Consider the following 22827-nt stretch of genomic DNA (forward strand, 5'->3'; position numbering starts at 1 on the left):
TCATAGCAGCATTATTCATAACAGCCAAAAAGTGAGAACAACCAAAGTGTCTCTCCTCTGATGAATATATAAACAAAATATGGTGTATCTTACAAGGGGGTTGTTCAGCCATAAAGAAGGAATGGAATATTGATACATGCCACAGCGTGAATGAACCTTGAAAACACGTGGAGTGAAGGAATCCAGACACGAAAGGATTCAGATCACATATAATTCCCTTATACGAAATGTCCAGAATAGGCAAATCCATACAGACAGAAAGTAGATTAGTGATTGCTAGGGGTTGAGGAGAAGGGGGAATGGGGAGTGATTGTTTATGAATAAGGAGTTTCTTTTGGGTTGATAAGTATTGTGGAATTAGATAGTCATGGTGGGTGTATGACCTGTGAACCTGTGAATATATTAAGAGCCCTGTTACGTTAAAAAAATTAAAGTACTTACAGTTTTTTTTTTTTTTTTTTTTGCGCCACATAGGTAGTTACAAAAGACTTAGCATGACCTCCAGGAATGGAGCTCCTTGGGCTCTAAGTATGGTATGGGCTGAGGGGTCTGCTTTATCCAGTATCTTCCTTGGTAACTTCTAGGAAAAAATTGAGTATGTAAACCAAATTCTATTGTGTTTATTTTAGTATTTATAACCCAGAGGAAGAAAAGTTAAAGTGACTTGGTAACATTTGAAAAATCATCTTATAAAAAACATTCGAGACTATTAGTATAACATACGCTCAGGAAGAAACCCAAATAATTCATGCAAAAAGAGATTCGTTTGGCATAACTCGCTAGAAAAAGACCTTGAAGGTAATTAATGAGTATCCACACCAGGCTATCTGCTGTTGTAGTAGAAACACCGTGGGATGCTCGATGATTTTAAAAGCAGAGAATATTTCTATTATCATCTGTGGTGGAAGGACGTTTTTATCTTCAGGGCTATAAGTACTGGAGAGCTTCCTAAGAAAAGTGGTAGACTTACTTAAAATGGAGATCTTTAGGATGAGCAGAAATATTCATGTAACTGAAATGGTTTGCAGGTTATGCAAAGAGCCCTAAGAGCTAAAAGACTGGGCAATCTCTGACTTAAATATACAGCTGCTTAGTCTCTCTTTTTCTATTATATTTTAATATTTGGAAATATTTAGCAATTAAAACTTCTCTAAATCAGATTTTCCATTGCCAATTCCAGTTGTTTTCCTGTCAAGATGGACTTAGCTTTTGGGCGCCTGGGTGGCTCAGTTGGTTGAGCGACTGCCTTCGGCTCGGGTCATGATCCTGGAGTCCCTGGATCGAGTCCCGCATCGGGCTCCCTGCTCGGCGGGGAGCCTGCTTCTCCCTCTGACCCTCCCCCCTCTCATGTGCTCTCTCTCTCTCTCTCATTCTCTCTGTCTCAAATAAATAAATAAAATCTTTAAAAAAAAAAAAAAAAAGATGGACTTAGCTTTTAAACAGGTTATTTATGTTTTAAAGTCATCTAAAATTTTAGTTTAATTTCACTTAAATTTTCTTTAATTTCATTTAAATTTAAATTTTAAATTTAATTTCAGTTTTTCATTTAAATTTTAAATTTCAGGAAAGACACATGTCCTCTTTTACATGCTACCTTTTTAAAGTTTTAAAAGCAGATACAAGTCAGACTCTTAAAAGAATTGCCAGTTTTCCCTCTGATGTGCTGAAATATGGGGGAGAGATGGATTGCTGGCCTTTCAGACACACGGTCCTGTTAAATTACAAAAGTTTGGACAAGCTCACTACTTTCAGTGTTAAGCAAAGCCTTGCTGCTTGACTAAGCAGCCACCGTGGTGCAGGAAGAAGGTACGCAGCCCCCCACTGGGCCCCTCCGGACAGAAGAAAATATAATCCTGCTTGCACTGGGACCACCTTAGCCCTGGATCCTGTGGTCTCTGTTGACTTCTTTCAGTCCTTGCAACAGAGCAGGCAGCTCAGCAACTGCCCAGCAGTCAGTCACAGGCTACCTGGAATTCCTGGCCCCCCCATTTAAAGATAAAGCAGGCAGCCAGGTGTCAGGCCTGAGAGGGGGAGGCGAAGATGCCATTGTTCTCACACCAGCAGCCTTGCTACCTGAGCCCCCGCATCCCAGCTCTGGCCTGACTATAGCCCACAGTCCCAGGCAGTGAGGAGCACGGACCCTTTGGCCACGAGACCTCCTCTTTGTACTCTAGTGACACTGTGGTTGAATGTGCTAGCATGAGCCTCCAGGCTTTGTTCCCAGTGACATCAAGAAGCATAACAAGGCATGGAAGCATCTCAGGGTTTGATGGTTATGTCTCCCCCTTGAAAAAGTAAATTCCTATGTTTGGAGTGAGGATTGTGTATGGTTGCAGACTGGTACAGCGAAGAGATTACCCGTAAAACCATGCACTTCCTGGTTGTTCTCACTGTGGGAACGCAGTGCTTCTGCAAAGACTCAGAGCTGACAAGGTTTTTTCTTTGGCAAAACAAATCCGAAGGTTAGGAGGCAGGCAGTGTTTGGCCGGGACTGTTCTGCTTATCCCGGCCACTTCAAGGAGGTAGACAAGAACACTACTAAAAGGCTCTGGATGCCCAGTGCCAGTCTGAGTCATCACAGAGAGTCTGCGGTATAGCTCAGAGCACCCACCATGGGATAGAAGGTGATGTGAGGGAGAAAGACCAAATTCATCCTCCATCTGTTGGCCCTTCACAAAAGAGGAGAGAAACCCTGGACCGGCTATTGAATAAAGACAAATGTAGATGCAATCAGTAGAGATGAGGAAATCAGAGCCAGATTGCTCTGCATGGGATGAATTGTGATCAAGAGATCTTCAGGGGAGGAGCAGTTTGAAAATGCAGGTAAAGAAGTATCTGGTCCCGAGAACCACCCAAGCCTCATTTTAGGATATGAGTGTGAAGGGAGAAAAGAAAGAGCAGAGGGAGAAATTGCTTGTGCTGGCAACTCCAGGTGTCTGCGTTGCCCTCACCGACAATTACTGATTGATGGGAGCCCCACTGGGGCCAAGCTCTGCCCATGGACTGAGTGTGCACTTCAGGGGAAGAAGAATTCCGTAGGCACACGTTCTGCAGCCTTGACAGCCTTCCCTGTGTGGAGACCACCTTTGGCTGGGTCAGGTGCAAATGAATATCTTTGGGATTGGCTCCACAACAAACCAGTGGGTACCAAGTGGAAGTGGGACCAGCCAGGAGCTAGATCTTCCAAGAAGCTGATGAAAACTAACGAAGAAACAGTTTAGCATTTAAAATACTAGGTGGGAAAAAAGACTGCTTTAAAGAAGGAATTATGGTAAAGCTCCATGCTTTTTGCCTTATGAAATCAAATTCCTGATTGGTCTGTTCGGTCACCTACACCACTCTGTGTGGGAATAAGGAACCTTGAGCCGGTTTCCAGCTGTATGTCAGTGTGGTTGTTAGCACTGTAGATGGCTAAAAGAGTATCACCTATTCTTCAGTGATTTCTGGCAAAGTCCTTGTTGGCTTAAATGCCTACTGGATGGCAAAGCCGCAGCATTCCTTGGTACAAACTGATGCTCGAGAAAGCATTCCAGTGAATGTGGGTGAAGGACCAGGGTTTTGCTGAGCCAATGCCCTCAAGAATCTATATTCCATTGAAGAGCAGGGTATTACCTGCTGTAGAGAGGGTTATATGTGCAGTCTTACCATGGCCACTGTGCCTCAGTTGGGGGTGGTGAGCGCAGGTGGTATGTTTTATCCGGCAGTTGTCTGATCACATCCCAGTCCAGGAAGGTGGGCGAACATGAATGTTCTCTTTGCCTCTTGATTGCTTACACACAGTGGAAGATCACTGGGAAATGGTAGACATAGACTGATTATAAACACTTCCAGGAAGCTTATCCAGCAATATTAAAAACAACAGTGGAGGAAAACCTAGAGTGACGGGTTATGTAATCTAAATTCTCCAATGGGCAGCCTTTCGTGCCAGAGAAGGAGGTTTCAATCCCAAGGGTCCCAGATTTCATAATAAATAAAGTAATCCAAGGATATTTCTGGGTGTTGAGACCAAGTTCAAGATACTGAGAAATAGATCCTGTATGGTTCCAGAATATTCTGTGATCAAACTGTGATAATGGTGGGGGAAAATACCACGAATGGATTTACAGGTTGCCTGGAAAGAACAAAACAGCGTTTTGGGAGGAGAAAAATCTGTGTTTGAAGAGATGCTCCTACTCAGACTTTGGATTTCTCTGCCAGAAACGGAGGGCTTTACTTTGATTTTATTTCTGAAAATAGTTTCTAGGAAATAATCATTGTTAAAGTTGAATTGATGGTTTTGAATCAACAGAAATGAGATTGTACAAAAATATTGCTAAGGAGATATTCCAAAGGGAATTGAAATAGAATTGGTATTTACTCAGGTTAGTCCCCTTAAAAGAGGGGTCCTCTTAGCATTGAAAATTACTGCCTTGTGGTGAGTCTGTCTTCCCCGCTTTGAGGTAAAGACCTCCCTACCTCCCTTACATTTTATGACCTTTAAAGGGTTTGTGTTGTAATTTTCTACCATTTTAGTTCTGCATGATTTTTTGATATTTACATTAGCCCCTTTTAAATAGAAATGTATCTTTACTGAAACCCAGTTGCCCAACTTCTGTGTTCCTGTACAGAGGAAATACAAGGTCACACACGGCTGGAATGGGAGGGAAACCTTTCTTCCCTAAAAGGTAATTGCAATATGGTTATATTTGAGTACTTCTTCTGACAGGAAAACAGTAAACCATGAAGTGTGTATGTATGCTGTACGTATATTATATGCATGTATACACATACATGTTCAATCACATATATAAATATGTGTGTTATTTGAAGAGTTTCTTTGCAACCGCCTACATTATCCATCTCACAAGTATCCGTTAAAAAAAAAAAAATTCATGTAGCCATAACAGCGCTTCCCCCATTTGCGCTTCCAAGGTCCCAGCTTTTTAACTAAATGAAAACTTTAAACAGGCCATGGTTGCTCTTGTGAAAAACCTCATAGTTATTTCAAAACCCCTGTATCCTAGGAACAGACATAGAAAGCTTTGGGGAAGCAAAAGAATCTGGACAGCAGGTGGGAGGGCGGTCGTCATGTGGTTCCCTATGGTAGATGGCCCCTGGGCTGCTTGCGTGGGATCGAGGGCTCGCTGCTAACGATGCCTGGAGCCGCACGCACCAGGCAGCTGTGCTGCTTGTTTTAATGAAGCCCACCTACCGGCTGCAGGTGCATCTCCTGCTGGCCACCGCCTGATTCGGGTGCCGCAGAAAGCGGAGCTCTTCCTCCCACACGTTCGGGGTCCGTGCCCCTGAAGAGCCGCTGAAGGAGGCTCTGCTTGACTTTGGAGGGCTCCCGAATAACACTCCCCAAACAAAATCTTTTGATGTTTTTTTTCCCCTTTATTCGTCATTCAGAAATATTATGCCGCCTTTGGTGATTCAGTTAGGTAGATGCTATCTGGTCCAAAGGTCTTTTTCTTTGTGTGTGTAACTCTAGATATTTAACAAAAACAAGGCACGATTTAAGTGTGCTTTAGTTTGTTTTTACAGGGAGAGAGGGAGGCACGTATATTTTGTTAATATTTTCCTGTCCTGTTTAACTTTTCTCCATGACATTTTTTAATCCCAGAATAAATAATAAAAATGTAGATCTTATTTACATGTAATTCTTTCTTCCCTCCTCCTCCTCGCCATGGCTTCCTTGTGGGTATAGTGGACTTTGCCACCCCATTGACTTGGAACTTGGCTCTGTGACTTGCTCTTAGTAATGGAGTGTGGGTGGAATGACAGTGTGCCATCTCTGAGCTTAAAGTTGTATGGTTCCACTCTTCCTTGTACCGTGAAAACCCTATGGATCCGGTCTGCTGACATGCCAGTTCCTTTGACTTCTGTTTTTCTTAGATTACCTTAGCAGGGCAGAAGATGGACTTTTTAAGACAATCTGGACAGTTGTTAGTCTCAGAGCAGATGATACTCTTTTAATCAGCTAGGATACATACAGGGAAAAATGCTACTCTGGGTGACCTCACCCTCTCGCCACAGTGGACTAGAAGATGAGTAGGCACTTGACCCAAGAAAACCAACCTGAGTGGGCCAGCTGCTGTAAGGTGGCCTGACAGAAGAGCATTGCCTAAGAGGGATGACGCTGATGAAGTAAGATTGACCAGAATTTTTCAAGGAATTTGTAAGTTAGAGGGGAACAGTAAGTGACTGGAACAGAAGTAGAATACCAAGTAGAAGCATAAACAGCCAGGAGAAGCTTTGTGTCATGTTAATGTTGGGTCCAAGAATGAAGTCTAACGGCATTTTCTGAAAAGCATTTTCTGGATATAGGGCAACATATAATGGGTTGCTGAAAGTACTATGAATTCTTAATGTCTTCCCAGTTATTGAAGTATATTCTAGTCTCCATAAGGTCTGGCCTCTGTGGCTGGCCGTTTTGGGTTGTGTTGAGACTTGCATCTCCCATGTTGCTGAGCATAGCTTTATTGTACAATCCCATCACTTGAGAGTGTGTGCAACACACGCCCCCCCCCATTGTATTGTAGGTAGAGACCCCAGCTAGCACACATTCTGTTTGAACCCTTCCCTTTAATAGCTGCTTGTCTTGATGTCTCAGAGCACCAAAGACTGTCTTTTAGAGAAGGATAACCCAGCTGCTTTACTCTCCTTCACTGCCTTAGTCTGTCTGTATCCTCTTATTCCTGAGAAAGCTTGGGGTGTTGGGAGATGCACAGACAGGTGAGTGGGGTCAGCTACCTATGTTCTCCAAGACCACTGAGCACTCAGAATTGTTCTGCCTGGCCTGGGGTTTCATAGGGCCTGTGCTTTTGCCAAATTTATATCTCAGTACCCATTTGGATTTTTAATAGAAATGTTTTCAGCTTTCGAATTCTTGCTCACATGGAATGGAGAATGTCCAGCTTCAGTTCATTAGTGAGAATAGACAGGCACCTTTCCAATAAGACCCCGAAATCCCATCATGCCTCCTATTCATCTTTTTCTGGTACGGGTTTTCAGGCATTCACAGCGGGGTATGTGTGCAAATACCTGTCAGGCATGTTTGTCATGTCTTGAACATAGAAATAGAGCAAAATTAGATGCCTCTTTTTTTTTTTTTTTAAAGTTTTAAAAAGACTCTTAGTGGAGAAAGTGATTCATAATGTTTCTTGTCAGAGATCCCAGTTTCCAAAACACACCTTAATATACCTCAAGAACATATAATATATATTTTTAAAAACCTGCTGAAGGTATTGGAAATTATATTCTTGTCTCTGAACATCAGGTAATTAGGAAATTTGGACATAAGCTCATTTGTTCCCACCAGTGGCACTATGCGGATTCCATCTTCCTCTTTTTTCCTCATCTATTTGGCTTACTATATGTCAGCCACTGTACGAAGAGCCTGATGCGCATTAAGTCGATGTGTTACATTATAATATTAGTACGTTGACTGTTTAAAATTTACCCTACATGTATATTCATGTACGTTTATTAGGAGACAAAACTATGATGAGTTAAAAATTGCCAAAAGCAATCTTACTCATTGGGAAGAGCTTCGCTTTACCTGATACAGTGCCAGATGGTAGCTACACTCATGAGGAGCACAGCATAATGTCTCTGGTGGTTGAATCACTGTCCTACACCTGAAGTGAATGCAACACTGTGTTTCAAGAATACTTCGGTGATGACGATGGAAAAAAAAAGAGTGCGACTTTAGCTCTTTATGTGTTATTTTTAAGTGAATGCAAAGCCAAATTTGATGACATTAAAAAAAAAATCTGTCAGCTTTATTATTATATGTAGGGCTTTAATGACAGTATCACTTAAAAATGACCTAAACTTAGAGTTTCTGGTAAGAATTGTTTAACTTAATTATTCAAATTAGGCAAAATAAGCCATTCTAATCAATGGGTGTCTGCTATTCATTGAAATCCATTTTGATACCTTTCAAACCAAGTCAGGCAATCAGATCTTATCTGGAAATTATGTAGCAATCAAAGTCCACAGTGGAACTTTATTCTAGAGTCTTAAATAATAATTATGATCATCAAACAAACATCTTGAGATGAAATTTTCCATATTTAGAAGCTCTTGTGGGTTTTGCTGTATAATATATCATGGGGTAAATGTCACCACTAGTTTGAGCTTTCCCTCACAGTTGCTCCACTAAGAGCTGACCACGTGTCATGATAGCCTCTTGGGTTTGCATAGTGTTTAACAGCTTATGAATTACATCCAAACAGATTATTTCACATGGCCCCTGCCACGGTCTCACGAGGTAGATGGGTCAGGTGGCATTATTCTGTGTGTCTCTTCTTCCCCACTCTAGTTTGCAAGATCCTGCAGGGTGGAGCCTGTGACTCGCTTCACTGTCTTCTATTCCATCGAACCTCTGAATATTGGTTTCTCTGTCAAATACACATCTTGGCACTTATTGCCATAGGTCTGTTGTACGAATGAAATGAGGTGAGGGATATGAAACCTAACATCCTGCCTAACACGTAGTATGTCCTCAATCTGTTTGTTTCCGTCCCTTGCTCCAGCCTTCCCAGGTGCTGGCTATCCTGTAGTTTTTATAGTAAATGCTTATTGGAAGTGTAGGAGAGGCATTGGGTAGTGAGGAAAGAGTGAAGGCTCGTACTGAAATCCCAGCTCTACCATTTCCTAACAAAATGACCCTGGTCAGGTTTCTGATGAACATCTCTGTAGTTTCCTAGTCTGCGAAGGGGTGAGTATTATTTAAATGACTGTGGTGCGCACGTGAGCTCCATAGCTTAGTTAGGGACTCAGTACATGTTTCATGAGTCCATCAGTTATGCAGACAGTGCTCTGTACATGTAGAAAGGTCCATAAATTCAGCTTCTATGTTCTCAGAATCTAGGGAAAAAGAAAAGCAGTGAAGTGTGTGTGTGTATGTGTGTGTGTGTTTATACTTTAATGTGTAACAAATTAACCCAAACCTTAGTGGTTTAAAGCAACAAACATTATCTTACACTTTCTGTGCCTCAGAAATTCAGAAATACCTTAGCTGATTGGTTTTGGCTCAGATTCTGTCATGAAGTTGCAGTCAGGGTATGAGCAGGGGCTGCAGTCATCTGAAGGCTCGCCTGGGGCTGGAAGATTCACTCTCAGGGTGGCTCACTCACATGGCATTTGGCAGGAGGCTTTGGTTCTCTGCCATGTGGGCCTCTCTATGGGCCCCTTAAGTATTCTCATGACATGGGAGCTGGCTTCCCCCCCCGAGAATGAATGATTGGAGAGATTGAGAGCCCAAGACAGAAACTGCCTTTTGTGATCTAGTCTCTGAAGCTGAAGCCATCACTTCTGTTTCATTCTGTTCTTAAGACATGAGTTGCTAAGACCAGCTCGTACTCAAGGGGAACAGAATTGATTTCAAAAGAGTTTGTGGATAGATTTTAAAACCATCACGGTGTTCAACAGGAGAGGCATTATCTTGATGAGAGAGGAAGTTGAGAATGAGTAACCTAAAAAGAATTAACTGAAAGCTGGAAAATTTACAGTGTGTGATTACATATCAGTAATTCATTTTTTTTATTGGCAACTAATCATTTTTCAATTTTATTTATCACATGATAAATAAAAGCTAGATAGAATATGACTTTGAGAAAAAGGATATTTAGGCTGAAATCTTTTCTAATGATGAGTTCTATTGAATTTGGCAGTAATCCCTTGGAGAGAGTAGTTGGGGCTATTTGATGGAGTCATTTAAAACTGAGCCAGAGAGAAGTTTGTGCTGTGGGGAAGAGAATAAAAAGTGAATGACAGAATCTGTATTCTGCAAGCTTAGATACCTCTGATGCTATAATTCTCAATTCAGAGAGTTAAAAATGCCAGTTTTCTTCTATATAACCAATTGCTCCAACAGATTTTTTTCTTTCAACTGAATCCATCAAACTTAAGAGTTGTTTTGGCGGTTACAAAAATGTTCATATCTTCACCTTTCTTAAGGTTTCTTAAAATAAAATGCATTCACATTATAGTATCTTTTTGCTCTGGATTTTTATTGCCTCTGTGACTGAATTGGAATTCCTGAGAGGCACAGGAGGTATCTGCTTCTGGTCAGGCCAGCTCATTCCCAACAGGACACCGGAAGTTTTGGGTCTCCAGAGTCTCAGCCCTATCTTTTGAGTTTTTTCTTCTTTCAGGCGGACTTTAAATTTTGTAAAGTGTGTTAGATCATTTTCTTCTTTGTGTCTGCCTGTAGTGTAGGAGTGAAGTTTCCATGCCCCCTTAGGAAGGCAATGGAACCCTGATCGCTTTCAACTCCTTTCAAGTTTTGTGACTTCCGCTTATTAGTTTGAGTAAAAGTTGCTTCTTTGCCCTTTGCAGTAGACAGTGGAATGCCTATGTATTCCTCGCCTGACCTCATACTACCTTTGATTCACTTCTCTTCATTTCCTGCCCCTGCATTCTTTCCCATGGCACTCCCCTCCCACCATGTAATCTTTTCTTGTTCCCAGAGAAGGAAAACCACCAGGTGAGACATTTGTTACAAATAGAGAAGGAGGATAAGAATACAGACTGTTTTCTTGGGCTTGATTGAGGCCAAAGGAAGATTGGTAAGGTAGGAAAATATACGTAAATAGACTCATGTGCTAAAAGCCGGGTAAAAATGGAGAGATGCACTGTCTAATCTGGCATGCCTAGGTTGCTGAAAACTGTGTAGGGAGGGGGTAAGTGGGTTGGTTCAAGAGGATGAGAGGTGGAGAAAAAGGAGGAAAGGTTTTCCAGGGGGAGAAAACTACATGTGAAGTTAAGTAGGCATGTGAGTGAGGACCGTGGGGCAGTTTGGTTCGGCTAGTGCCCAGACTCTCTCTGGAATGCTGTAGGATGTGAGGCTAGATTCAGTCTAGATGGGAAAGGATCTCAACTTTCTTTTAAGGAGTTTGATGTTAAATGTTTGTCAAAAATATTTGTCATAACCGGTATGAATTATATGGAATCCTAATTCTCAAAGCATATGGTAGATACAATCTGGGACCCTCAGGAGAAGTGGCCCCCACTTAATCAAGCCTGTGATAAGTCATGAAATTTGTTCTTTGGTAAACAAATAACCCAGTAGGTAATCTGTCTTTTGAGTCAGACTTGCTTCCCCACATACAAACAAACAGATGTTATTTATGGAAATGATGAGTGATAGACTGATAACAAATGCCTCCATTTACTTCTCTTTGGAAAGACAACAAATGTGGGGATAAATAAAACCTAATTCTGTTCCAAAATTAAGGCACAGAAAATTCAAATCATGTGAAGCGTATCTAACCCATGCTTTCTGTAAGGAGACTGTGCAAGCTAGCCAGAATGTATGAGGACTAGAGCTAGAAGACATGTAAGTGTTCACTGCTCCACACCTTGTTCTCTGGGTTCAGGGACAGCAGTGAAGTTCTTTCTTCTCAGCTGTAGGAAGCCTGTCCTCCCACGGTTGTGTGTGAGATCTCTAGCTGTGCTGCTGCAAAGTCCAGTGTGGGTTTTTTAAGGGAGGTAGAGATTTTCACGTGAAAAAATGCATCTTTTAAATGGTATTTCTCCCTTGGGAAACAAACTGTTAGAGGGAGTAGCATCTTGAAGGTTGATGCCAAAAAAACAAAACAAAACAACTCCCTGGACAAACTCACTCAAACCTCCCCAAGTGTGGTTCCCATAATTGTCAGGATTCTAGATCCAGGTGGTAGATTACATTCTCAATTCAGAATTGAGAACATGGGTACAGTGAGTCCCCCCCCCTTCTTCTTTGCTCCTTTTATGTTATGAAATTTTTATGTTAAGTCCTGTCACCTTGGGGATGTATTTCTCTCTCTCTTTTTTTCTTTAAGATTTACTTATTTGAGAGAGAGAGTGTAAGAGCGTGTGTGGAGAGAGGGGCAGAGGTAGAGAATCTTCAGTCTCCCTGCTGAGTGTGGAGCCCGACGTGGGGCTCAGTCTCATGACCCATGAGATCATGACCTGAGCTGAAACCAAGAGTCAGACACTGAACCGACTGAGCCACCCAGGAATCCCGGGGAATGGCCACAGCATTTCAAATGCCACCATCCCTTCTGGATAGATTGACAATGGTAGGTTCCCTGGTATTCAAGATTAGGAGCAGAGATTTCCAGATATATTTTAGACAGGAGAGTTTTTAAAGTCATGTCAAAGGAACCCCTATGAAACAGCCTGGTGCAGTTCAGGATGCCAGGACTGAGGTGCCTTAGAGTGTGGTCACCTCTTTCCCTGGACTGCAGTCCAGAGCCTGTCCTGAACTTCCCTGGGTGTTCTTTATGCATTAGCTGGATATGCCTAGATGGTTGAATCCCCTCAGGGGATGTTAAAGAAATTATTTTACAAAAAAAGGTCAGAATATGAACATGTCAAAAAGCCATCGGTTGTTTTGCTGGTTTTCCACTTTTCGTACTGACTGTATTTCTTTCCCCAAACACTGGGCCAGATCCTGCTAGATGAGCCACTTGTTGGGGAAAAGTTAGTCTTCTGACTGTAAAATATATTACACCTTCAAACATACTTGATTTTGTTCCAGAGATAAAAATAGGATCTTTTAAAAAATATTTTTAGAGAAAAGAACTTATGGTTGGTATTTAAAGAGTAGAAACCCCAAGGAGGAAAAAGGGAGGATGAAAACAAAGCCCATGTCTCAGGGTGTGTTGCATGGAGTCCAGTTGGCAGGGCAAGATTGAAGGCTGAGAAAATGTGACAGGTGATAGGTGACAATCTGAGATTTTATGTCTTGAGTCAAGGTAAAACAAAGACTGAACGAAATAGGATATTAGACCTGACTCCTGAAATCTGTAGAAATTTGGGACAAAATCTACTGTCTTTGTTGGTGAATCTCTGGCTAGTCTCTTGGCCAGTCTCCCTGAGCTGGGAACCAACATGTATTTCATAAGATTTTATTTGTTTGTTTGTTTGTGAGAGTGTGTGTGCGCGCAGGTGCGTGAGCAGGGGGAGGGACCGACAGGGAGGGAGAGGAAGAGCATCTCAAGCAGACTCGGTGCTGAGCCCTGACATGGGGCTTGTTCTCATGGGCATCCCCCAACATGGTTGGGTTATTGGGTGGGTTTTATGGCCCAGTGGCAATTCATACCAGGCTCACAGAATCTCGGTAGTAGTGTTTTCAATTTCCTAGTTCTTTGCCTGACAAAGGGGATGGATACTTAGTGAATAAAAATGAGTTTAAAAACTCCTTACACGTCATTGTAACTCTTATTTACAAAATTAAAGGAGGTTTCTATCATGTGTCAGTTTGATTTCTGCATAATATGTTGTGAAACTTTGGGAGCAAATGTTTTTCTTTTGAAAAAGTGTTTTGAGAAATTTCTATTTCCTGTTTATTCAGTTATTCTCTCATTGGCATGTTTAAATGAAAATCTTCACTTTTTATGTCATTGGCCATTTTTGGGTAATATTTTAATGATTTTGGGAAAACTGTTTTGTAATGATTGCAGGGTTTCCTGAATAACAACTGTGTTTTCCCTTGATTTGAAACTTTTATGGCTAAAACATTTCTCTTTGACAAATACAGCATACAGCAAGTATGTTTTAGGGCTAAAGGTTTAATAGGAGTATTCTTTATTATTTTAACACTACTGGCAATTAACCCATAGTTAAATATTTATTTAATTTCTTTCAATTTAGTTTGTTCATTCAGTTACTGTTCTTGAGCACTTACAATGAGAAACATGTTGGGCATATAATGGTGACCAGATATATTCCTGCTATCATGGAGTTTGTGTTCTCAGGATGATAATCAAACACAAATATATGAAGTATGTTTATAATAAATAGGAAATGTAGGGCAAAGTATGGGGGATAGGTAATGTGTGGGGCTGTTGGCAGTTTTATGTCAGGTTGTTAGGAAAGGCCTCCTGATGATCTGACATTCTGGAGAAGTCTTGAAGGAAGTGGGGGAGGAAGCTGCATATAGAAGAGGAAGAGTATTCTAGGCGGAGGGAACTGCAGGTGCAAGGGCCTGGGACAGAAGCATGCCCAGTATAGCAAGGAAGCCAGAGTGAATGGGTTGAGGAGGGTTGTGGGAGATGAGGTCAGAGGTTGCAGCCGTGGACGCCCCCATTGGCCATTGTGAGACCTTTGGCTTGTGTTCTGATTGAGATGGGAAGCCACTGAAAGGAATGCTATGATCTCACGGACATAAATTAGAAAAGATACCCTGAGCGCTGTGAGGAGAATAAATTGCAGGAGGGCAAAGGTGAAAGCAGGGAGTCTGGTTTAGGAGCCTGTTGAAATAATCCAGACCGAAGATGATGATGGATTGTACCAGAGTGTTTGTCACAGAAGTAGTGAGAAATTGTTACCTCTGGAAAGAGAGCTAACAGGATTTGCTGTTGTATTGAGTCTCAGATGGACAACCCCCCACCCCCAGTCAAGAATAGGCTTGCCATTTTCTGAGATGGGGGAAGACTTGAAGAGGAGCAAATTTGTATGTGGGTACAGGAAGGAATCAAAGCTTAATTTTGAATACATTTTGTTTGAGGTGTCTGTTAGACGTTAGATATTTACTTAGGAAAGGCCCATCAACAGTTGGACCATTGGTTTCTTGGTTGAACACACATACAAGGTAGAGGTGGTCCAGGTAGAGTTAAACATTTTCTATACATAAGTTTGTAGATAGTCTTTAAATCCATGAGATAGAACAGGATGATCTCATCCAGGAAGTCAGTATAGAAAAGAGAAGGCTACAGAGGCTGAGCTCTGGGGCCCTCCCCTGGATAGGGTCATGAAGAGCAGTGGCCAGCAAGGTAGGAGAGAACCATGAAAGAGTAGAGTGACCTAGGAGCCCAGTGGAGAAAGTGTATCATGAAGCAGTGTCCTTGTGTGTCAGAGAGGCTGAATGAGGAAGAAAGACCCAGAGAATTTGCCATTGAATTTGGCAATATGGAGACCCTGGTGACCTTCACAAGGGCAGTTTTGGTGAAGTATGGACAGCAGCAGCTTAACTGCAGCAGGTTCCAGAGAGAATGCTTGGGGAGGCAGTGGAGACAGCTAGTAGAGCAGCTCTTTTGAGGAGTTCTGCTGTAAGGAGAGCAGAGAAATAGAGCATTACCTGCAGTAGAGAGGAATGGAGACAATAAGGAGTGGTATTCTTGATATTTGGGCAAGAGTGCAACGTGTTTGCATGCGAACACAGATGAGAAGAGAGCAAGTCTTTGAGTCTGTAAGAGAGGAAGGGATCCATTACTTTAGCCAGGGCGTGTTGGGGGGGAGGGGAGGGGGCTTGACTTTAGCTAGAACCCCATCCTTCGTCAGGGGGAAGGCAGGACAGCTGCAGATTCAGGTAAGTTGGTAGGCCTGGGTCTTTAGAGCTTTTATTTTCTTAGTGAATCAGGGAGTGAGGTCATACAAGAGAGTGCGTGACTAGGTTGCTGCTACATTTCTGCCCAAGTGGATATTTTGGGGATTGTACTCACATTCTCAAACATGGTGTATAGTTGATACCTGGTTTTTGATGAGCAGTAGGCAATTCTGTAAGGAACTCAGAATGTATCCAGAAACTTACTCTTACATTAAATGATTTAATGGACCCATAGAAAGGCAAAGAAGAGTTTATCTCCTTAAATGTATAAAAAGGAAAGGAAATCTTGTATATACCTGTGAGAGAGATAAGTAACTGACATAGTTGCCTTGAGTGGATATCAATGGAGAATTGAATGGGAGAGGAAACTCACATGGTCTTTCCTTTAACGTGTATCAACTGTGTAGCATGTAGTTCTTCCTCTACTTCTTCATTTAGTTACATCCATCTGGAAAAAAACCTCAAGAGATGGTCCTGGAATGTAACTCCTACTAGAGTCTTATCTGAGGAGGTGCTCACATGATAACTAGAAGTCTGTTCCAGGACTGGAGCCACGCGGTGAAGTAATAGATCTCATACTAGTTTGTCTGCACGGCATGTTTCTCGAGGAACACGGTATTCTGTGGGAATTATTTTAATAGTCCACGAGGAGTTAAGCAAGCCCGGAGAGCAGAACAACGAACTCCTGTTATTCGAAGCATTATTTAATACTTTTATGATTTGTCCTTCAAAGAATTCTTCGTCTTCAGGCAAGCAGTGGACTGCAGCAGGAGAATGAGCCCTTTGCCCCGTTTCTCACATGTGACCTGTGTATTGAATGAGCTTCGAAGTCTCTTTAAGCAGCCTCAGTTAATGGGCAGGGTGATGGCTTTTAACCACAGAGGAGGTGCTTCTCCTCCACCGAGGATATTGTCTGTGCCAGTTGGTCCCTCTTGTTTAAGTTGGATGAATGCTGATGTGCTGTCACGGCATTCTGGATAAATGTGGAGGAGACTGTATTTGTGCATGACATCTGATGTGGGTCTTGAACTTGTGCTATTTATTTCTTTGGCTGCCTTCACTTTTGGTCCCATCCTGGGCTAATGACTGAAAGATGGCAGCTGGGCTCTTCTCTAGACTGAAGTCCGTTTGTCAAGAACCATTTTTACATTTTTGGGTTTTTCTCCGTCGTTAATGATCGGGAAGCTGAAGTGAAAGCTGTTCCTGTTGGGAGGATATCGGCTTCACTTCCATCCCATTCACCATACGCTCTGAATGTCTGTGGTTTGTTTTAAAGCATGCGCCAGTGCGTCTTCTTGGAGGGTGAAATTCGCACAGGGTCTGGCAGACCCTGCAGACAGGATGTTGACTCTTGAGTGTCTTGACTGACGCGCTGGCTGGGAGGCCCGGTGGAGGTGCTCCCTGGCTCCAGGCAATCTATGTTTCTAGCCAAGGCCTCTATTATCTGTGCTGCCGAAGCGAGCACACTGGCCAAGGCCTCTAAAATGCAAGGTTTGAAAGCACTTGCTTCAGATTTCTGGGGCTGATTTACCCACAGGGATCTAAAAATTACATTTTTTTTCATCAGAGGGACCAAGCCTGAAGGCTCTGCCAGCAGCTTTCCCTGTTAACTCCTGACTGGCCTGACTTTTGCCTTCCAGATTTGTAATTCTTTTTTTTTTTCTTTTTTAAGATTTTATTTATTTCTTTGAGAGAGAAAGTGAGTGAGAGAGAGCACAAGATGGGGGCAGAGGGAGAGGGAGAAGCAGGCTCCCCGCTGAGCAGGGAGCCCAACACGGGGCTCGATCCCAGGACGCTGGGATCATGACCTGAGCCAATGGTAGAGGCTTAACCGACTGAGCCACCCAGGCGCCCCCTCCAGATTTGTGATTCTTAATCAGCTATTAGCACTCCAGGGATGGTCTTTGACTGCTGATTTCGCCATGGGCTTCAGTCTCCTCACCAGTGAAGCAAGGCCTTAGAGCAGAATGGTCTCCAGCATCCTGTGACTTCATGATCTCCGTGGGGTTCGACTGTCTTCCTTGGGGTCACTTCGTGTATTCTACATTTATTAGGTACCTCCTGTATGCAGGCATGTGGGGTTCTTGAGTATTAGTTTACTCAAAGCATTTGAGGAAGATTGCCTCTTGCAGACCAAGGAGTCTCTGGAGGAAAGTTCACAGCCACTGTTGGTGAACTCCCACCAAACTCTTAACAGATGGGTGGTGTTGTCTTGAACTTGTCACATGTGAGGAATTTGAAACTCAGAGCAGTTTACCTTACTCTTGGGTACCTTGAAGGTTAAACTCTGCATGATACCCTAGTAGATACATAGAAATGATTTTTACAAGGGGATGGGAGAGTGTATTTTCTAACCCATCTAATATTTACAGAGATCCTGTGAGAGCTACAAATGACCACCTAGTGTCAAAAGAAGTTGTGAGTTTTTCAATACTGATTGGGAGATTGATGTGGAAAAAAAAGCTAATTACAATGAAGAAGTCAATGCTTTGTGAAGACAAGAGGACCCGCTGAGATTATGTGTCTGCTTTAGAATTAGACTACTTTATAGCAGAATGTTAGTAAAACACAAAGGGAAATATGAAATAAGTGTGTCTTCTTCCAAGAAGATGTGAACGTTATAAAAATCAGAATTAAGTCATATGAAACTGTCTCCGCCTTTTGAAAATCCAAATGATTCCAGGCCAAAAAAATTTTTTTTGGCTAAGAAATAGAATAAGATTTTAAAAACAATAGGCCTGGAGAATCTCGAGTGCCTATAAAGTGACTACTGTAGCTGAGAGGTGAAATGCGAATAATGATTAAGTGCTTGCTTTCTTTGGATGTCTCTCTTCGCCTAAGTGAGCATAATTTAGGTGACGGTCTGAGCATCTGCATGGCAGCTGCTGGTGCCACGAGTTAATGCCAGAGAAGACAAAATAGTTGGCACACCATTTCTAATTTCATTATTGTACCAAGAGCCAGAAAAAATAGAAGTTTATATTCTTTTGAAGTGGGATGATGTTGTATCTCTTTTTTTAAATGGGCTCCACACACTTAGATACACAAAGTATTCTCAAGATATTTGTAAGCATAGTCTGACAATTTTGAGTGTGAGCTGGTTTGTGTGTGAGTGTGTGTGCTACTGTAAAAAAAAATAAGTCGAACTATATGAATTTTGCCTGATTGTGGAATTAACATCCTATTGTAGTTTTTTAAATTTCTGGGTACACTCAAAAATTTTAGATGTTGTATAAGCGTTCAAAGCAGTGGTTGGCAACTGTTTCTTTAAATAAAGTTTTATTGGAACAGAGCCACAACCATTCATTTGCATATTGTTTTTGACAGTCTGCTTTCCTGCTACCACAACAGAGTTAAATAGTTGCCAACAGAGTCCATCAGGCCTATAGCCTTAAAATATTTATTATTTGGCCCATTATAGAAAAAGTTTCTGGATGCCATTTTGCAAGGTGCTGGAAGATCCGGTCGGCCCCTAGGATATCTCCCCATTTCACACTATGTGTCTTGATCTCTTGTGTTAGAACCACTGAATGAGAATGGGAAATCGTCTTGGAAAAACATTTGAAAAGAACTGAGGCTATTTCTCTTCTGGAAGAACCGTTTTCTTGTGTTAAGTGAGAGGGCCAACCCAAGCCGATCTCTTCAAGTTCCTGCTAACTTGAGCTTTCTTTGCTTACTTGGTAGTTCTCTTTGAGGAGTTGAAGGGCTAGCATGTGGAAGAGGCATTGTTAGATTGTGAAACCATGGGGAGTGGAGTCAGGATTAATGGGTGCAACTGCCACACTTGAGCTCAAGAAGGAAGAGCACTTGCTAGGAATGGCTTATAACTAGAATGTGCTATCTCAGTGGATAATGAGCAACCTGTCACTAGAGATGTTTAAATAATGTTGTGTCAGAGGACCTTTGAGACCCCAATTCCAGCTTTGAAATTCTAATGTTGTTGTTGTTGTTAAGGTTTTTTGTTTCCAAGCTCAGATCTGACCACAGTTATTTTGTTGAGGGTCTATAGAGGCCTCTTGGATGATTTCCTGAAAATATAATCTTGGTCAGACCGAGGCACTATGAAGGGGCAGAATTGCTTCTGGTAGTCAGGGGATGGCCACAGAAAGGCTGACCCAGAGCTAGTCTCTCCTTGGCTTCTAGAATAACACAGTGGCAATAGGAAGGGTACTACTTCCTGCCATCCTTAGTCTCAGAGATGAACCATCTGTCTCCAGTTGCTGCTACTGTCTTTGCTTTCTGCCTAGGCTCCTGGAAAGAGGAACAAGCTGGATGGGGACATATCACAGACATAGAAGTCAGACTAGAGTTTCTGTGTTGCACTTTGCCATGGAGTCTAGATTGGGACTTGGCCGTGAATGGCAGTTCGGGGTGAGCTCCGACATCCTCTGTGCAGCTCCGCTATTGCAGCGCAAAACAGCCGTAGAGAATATGTAAAGGAGGAAGTGTGGCTGTGTTCCAATAAAACTTTATTTATAAAAGCAGGCAGAGGGCCAGATTTGATCCCCGGGCTGCAGTTTGCTGACCCCTGATAGAGACATTGAAAGTTAGAACTAGCTCGAAAACATCAGCTGCAATTCCCTCGTGTTTTGTAGAAAAGGTGAAATGACATGTCCAAAGTCACACCTCGGCTGAGCCAGGTTTATAAGCCAGAGTCTGACTGTGAGATCAGTGCCCATTCTGTGATCCTCTGCTGCCTCTGCTGTGCAGTCAGGTTATCGCATTTGGTTTTAAGGAGAGGGCCACGCGAATGCAGGAAATACCTGCCTGAGGTGGCCTATGAAGAGCCGCAGCGAGGGCTCCGGGGTGGTGCTTGAACAGACGCAGCCCTTGAGCCTCGCAACCTGGCCTCCCGTTTTCTTAGACGGACCCTGTTTACAGTAAAACAAAATACAGGTTGTATAAATTAATGTGGAGAAATAATGCCCCAGAGTTGTGAAAAAGAAATGGGCTCCCACAGCTGCGTCACAGGATTTGATCACTTCAGCTGAGAGTGCCAGGAGATTTGAGACAGATGTTTTCAGACATGCCGCATGCCTAAAACATTTCCAGGGGTCGGACTGCAAATAGTGACTTAATAAGTGGAGAAACCGGGAAAGTATGCAAGTTGAGGACACAGGAGTTTATTCACCACGAGGTGCATGGCCAACCTCTTTGCATTACATCTGCCTGTCAGGGTTGGCTCTTTCACGTCGTGCCCTCCGTAGTGCTCTTTGTCTGCCCGTGAATAAAGTGCAGCATTGTGGTTAGTAATCCCACTCCAGTGACTCGACTTCAAATGTGGTTTTGGAGTGCATCCCAGAGTTCTGTTTGCTAAGCTTCCTACTCCTGTTTCAGAGACACCACTGGATACAGAGCAGCGCGCACTAAAGGCTTCCCTCTTTCCTTAAACCTGTCGGGTTGTGGGCTCTCTCGTCCCCCCTCTCCTCTCCTTTCTTTTTTCCTTTTTTTTTTTTTTTTTTTAAAAAACCTTCCAAGGCACGTTCATGGATACTAAGCTGATGTGTTTGTTGTTCTTTTTCTCCCTGCCTCCGCTCCTAGTGAGTAACCACACTGGCCGCATCAAGGTGGTCTTTACTCCGAGCATCTGTAAAGTGACCTGCACCAAGGGCAGCTGTCAGAACAGCTGTGAGAAGGGGAACACCACCACTCTCATTAGTGAGAATGGTCATGCTGCCGACACCCTGACGGCCACGAACTTCCGAGTGGGTGAGTTCCTCCACGGTGCCTAACTGTCCTTACTGCATAGAGTTGTATGAGAGCGTAGCGTTTAGACATCCTCCTCTACTCACACTGCTCTCTGCTTGAATGGGTTTCTGTCTCTGAGTCCGAATATGCTTCTTCTGAGAGCTCTTTTAAATAACTTTCAGAATAATTGTTAACCTGCTTTTTGGCTTCTCAGAGCAATGGCAGCTACACTGTTGCCCCTTAGTGCCTATCATTTACGCAGCCCATGGCGATGGGAGGTGTCCATAGGACAGAAGGGAATCGCTTTTTAGATTCAGACCCTCGCACACAACTTGCACTGATCAGCTTCAGATTTTTATCTGCCCGGTCATAAGGAGAATTTGCATTAGATCTGCCTCATGTTACAAAGTGTGGATCGTGGTGATGAAGTTAAAAGTTTTACTGGATGAGCAGTCATGTTCTAAAAAAAATTCTAAAAATTGTCAAAAACTGCATTTCAGTTGTAGAAAGGAATATGGACTTGAATCTTTCACCACATTTCTGCTCTGTATCAAAAGGCAGAATTATAGATTGATATATGACAGGGATCTAGGGGAAAAAAAATGCTAGTGGCTTACTGTCAGTGCTCCAAACCTTTTAATCTTTCATAACTAATTTAAATATGAACTGTGTGGCTTACTGAAAAGAAAGCTTTTTCCTTTAAAATTTTTGTGTTGTTTTTACTTTCTCGTAAAGGGAGAAAGTATTGCGGTCCCCTGAATGCTGTCACACTGTCACACAGCCGTGTTGTCATGCAATACAGTATTTTTGTCATGGAAAAATGTCTTTTATTATTTTTTGACCAATTATGGTTTGCCATGTGTACTCAAATAATCACAGACACCCACATTACTTTATGAGTTACTCACAAGAATAACCCAAATGTCAGACAGATAATAACACTGGCTAGATCTGGTCTTTTTATGGAATATTGCTGTTTAGTCTTGAGTGTGTGTGTCTGGGGGGGTAGGAGAGAGGGTGTCTCTTTCAAACTGATGATCATCAAGACAAAACACAAGGGGACAGCCTGAGGTCCTTATTAGCTCTTTGATTATTCTGCTGCTTTATTGTGACTCCCAGTCCTGCTGAGGTCAAAGCAGTATTCTGGATAGTCTGTACTTGGAAAAAACATGTGCCCATAGATACTATTTAAAAGGGTATTGTGAATTTCCTGGCCACGATAAGGGTGTTTGGGCATATTTTAAAAAGAATTTAGCTGGTAGGTGCCAAGTGGCACATTACGCTTCGCAGGGCAGAGAGCCGAGTCTCGTGGGAAGTGTGCTGAACTGCGGATCGGGAATCTAGATTCTGGTCCCGGTCCTGCCACTACCTAATCCACAGGGTGTGACACTTACTGTTTCTGGACCTCAGTTTGGTCTCATCCATAAAACAAATGGCTTATGCTTAGTGACCTCTGAAATTCAGTCTGTCTTTAAAATCTTAGGACTTTTTATGAGTAACAAGTAATCCTATTTTCTGGAGGGTTGTAGACAATGAGGGGAAGAGAAAAGGCAGCTCCCAGGAGGTTGTTACGGGCTTAATGGCTTTTTCCCACTTTTACTTTTCTTGGTTGCCTTCCTTGCTCGCATGTGTTTCCCAGCTCCATCAACAGCGTCGGCCCCTCCCCCTCCTCCTTGCATTTTTCATAAATCTTTACAGTAGGAATGACAAAGTAATCGGATGGGTGGTAATTTTTTTTGGCTTACAGTGTATTCATTTTGAAACTAAATATTTGAAGGCTTTGAGAAACAGAGGAAGTCTACTTGTTAAAACATGCTGCACACTTTCCTGTCTGGCAT

The 22827-nt window shown here is 42.5% G+C and overlaps 1 protein-coding gene across 12 annotated transcripts in view; it reads left to right on the forward strand.

The window, feature by feature from the left end:
- The window catches only part of LTBP1 (latent transforming growth factor beta binding protein 1), a 389022-nt gene that overhangs the window by 135689 nt on the left and 230506 nt on the right, over nt 1-22827 (forward strand). For 6 of the 12 annotated variants that reach the window (XM_036119105.2, XM_078056164.1, XM_078056165.1 and 3 more), the window contains exon 1: nt 20642-21010. The exons of 1 other annotated variant lie outside the window; for it this stretch is intronic. In XM_036119105.2, coding sequence (XP_035974998.1) covers nt 20788-21010 — 223 coding nt within the window. In that variant the 5' untranslated portion in view covers nt 20642-20787. Of the gene's footprint in view, nt 1-20641; nt 21011-22827 lie in introns of those variants that run through there. 5 more of the 12 variants (XM_078056161.1, XM_078056162.1, XM_036119099.2 and 2 more) reach the window with 1 other exon arrangement.

This window comes from Halichoerus grypus, chromosome 10 (genome assembly GCF_964656455.1).
Source record: "Halichoerus grypus chromosome 10, mHalGry1.hap1.1, whole genome shotgun sequence".
Lineage (NCBI taxonomy): Eukaryota > Metazoa > Chordata > Mammalia > Carnivora > Phocidae > Halichoerus > Halichoerus grypus.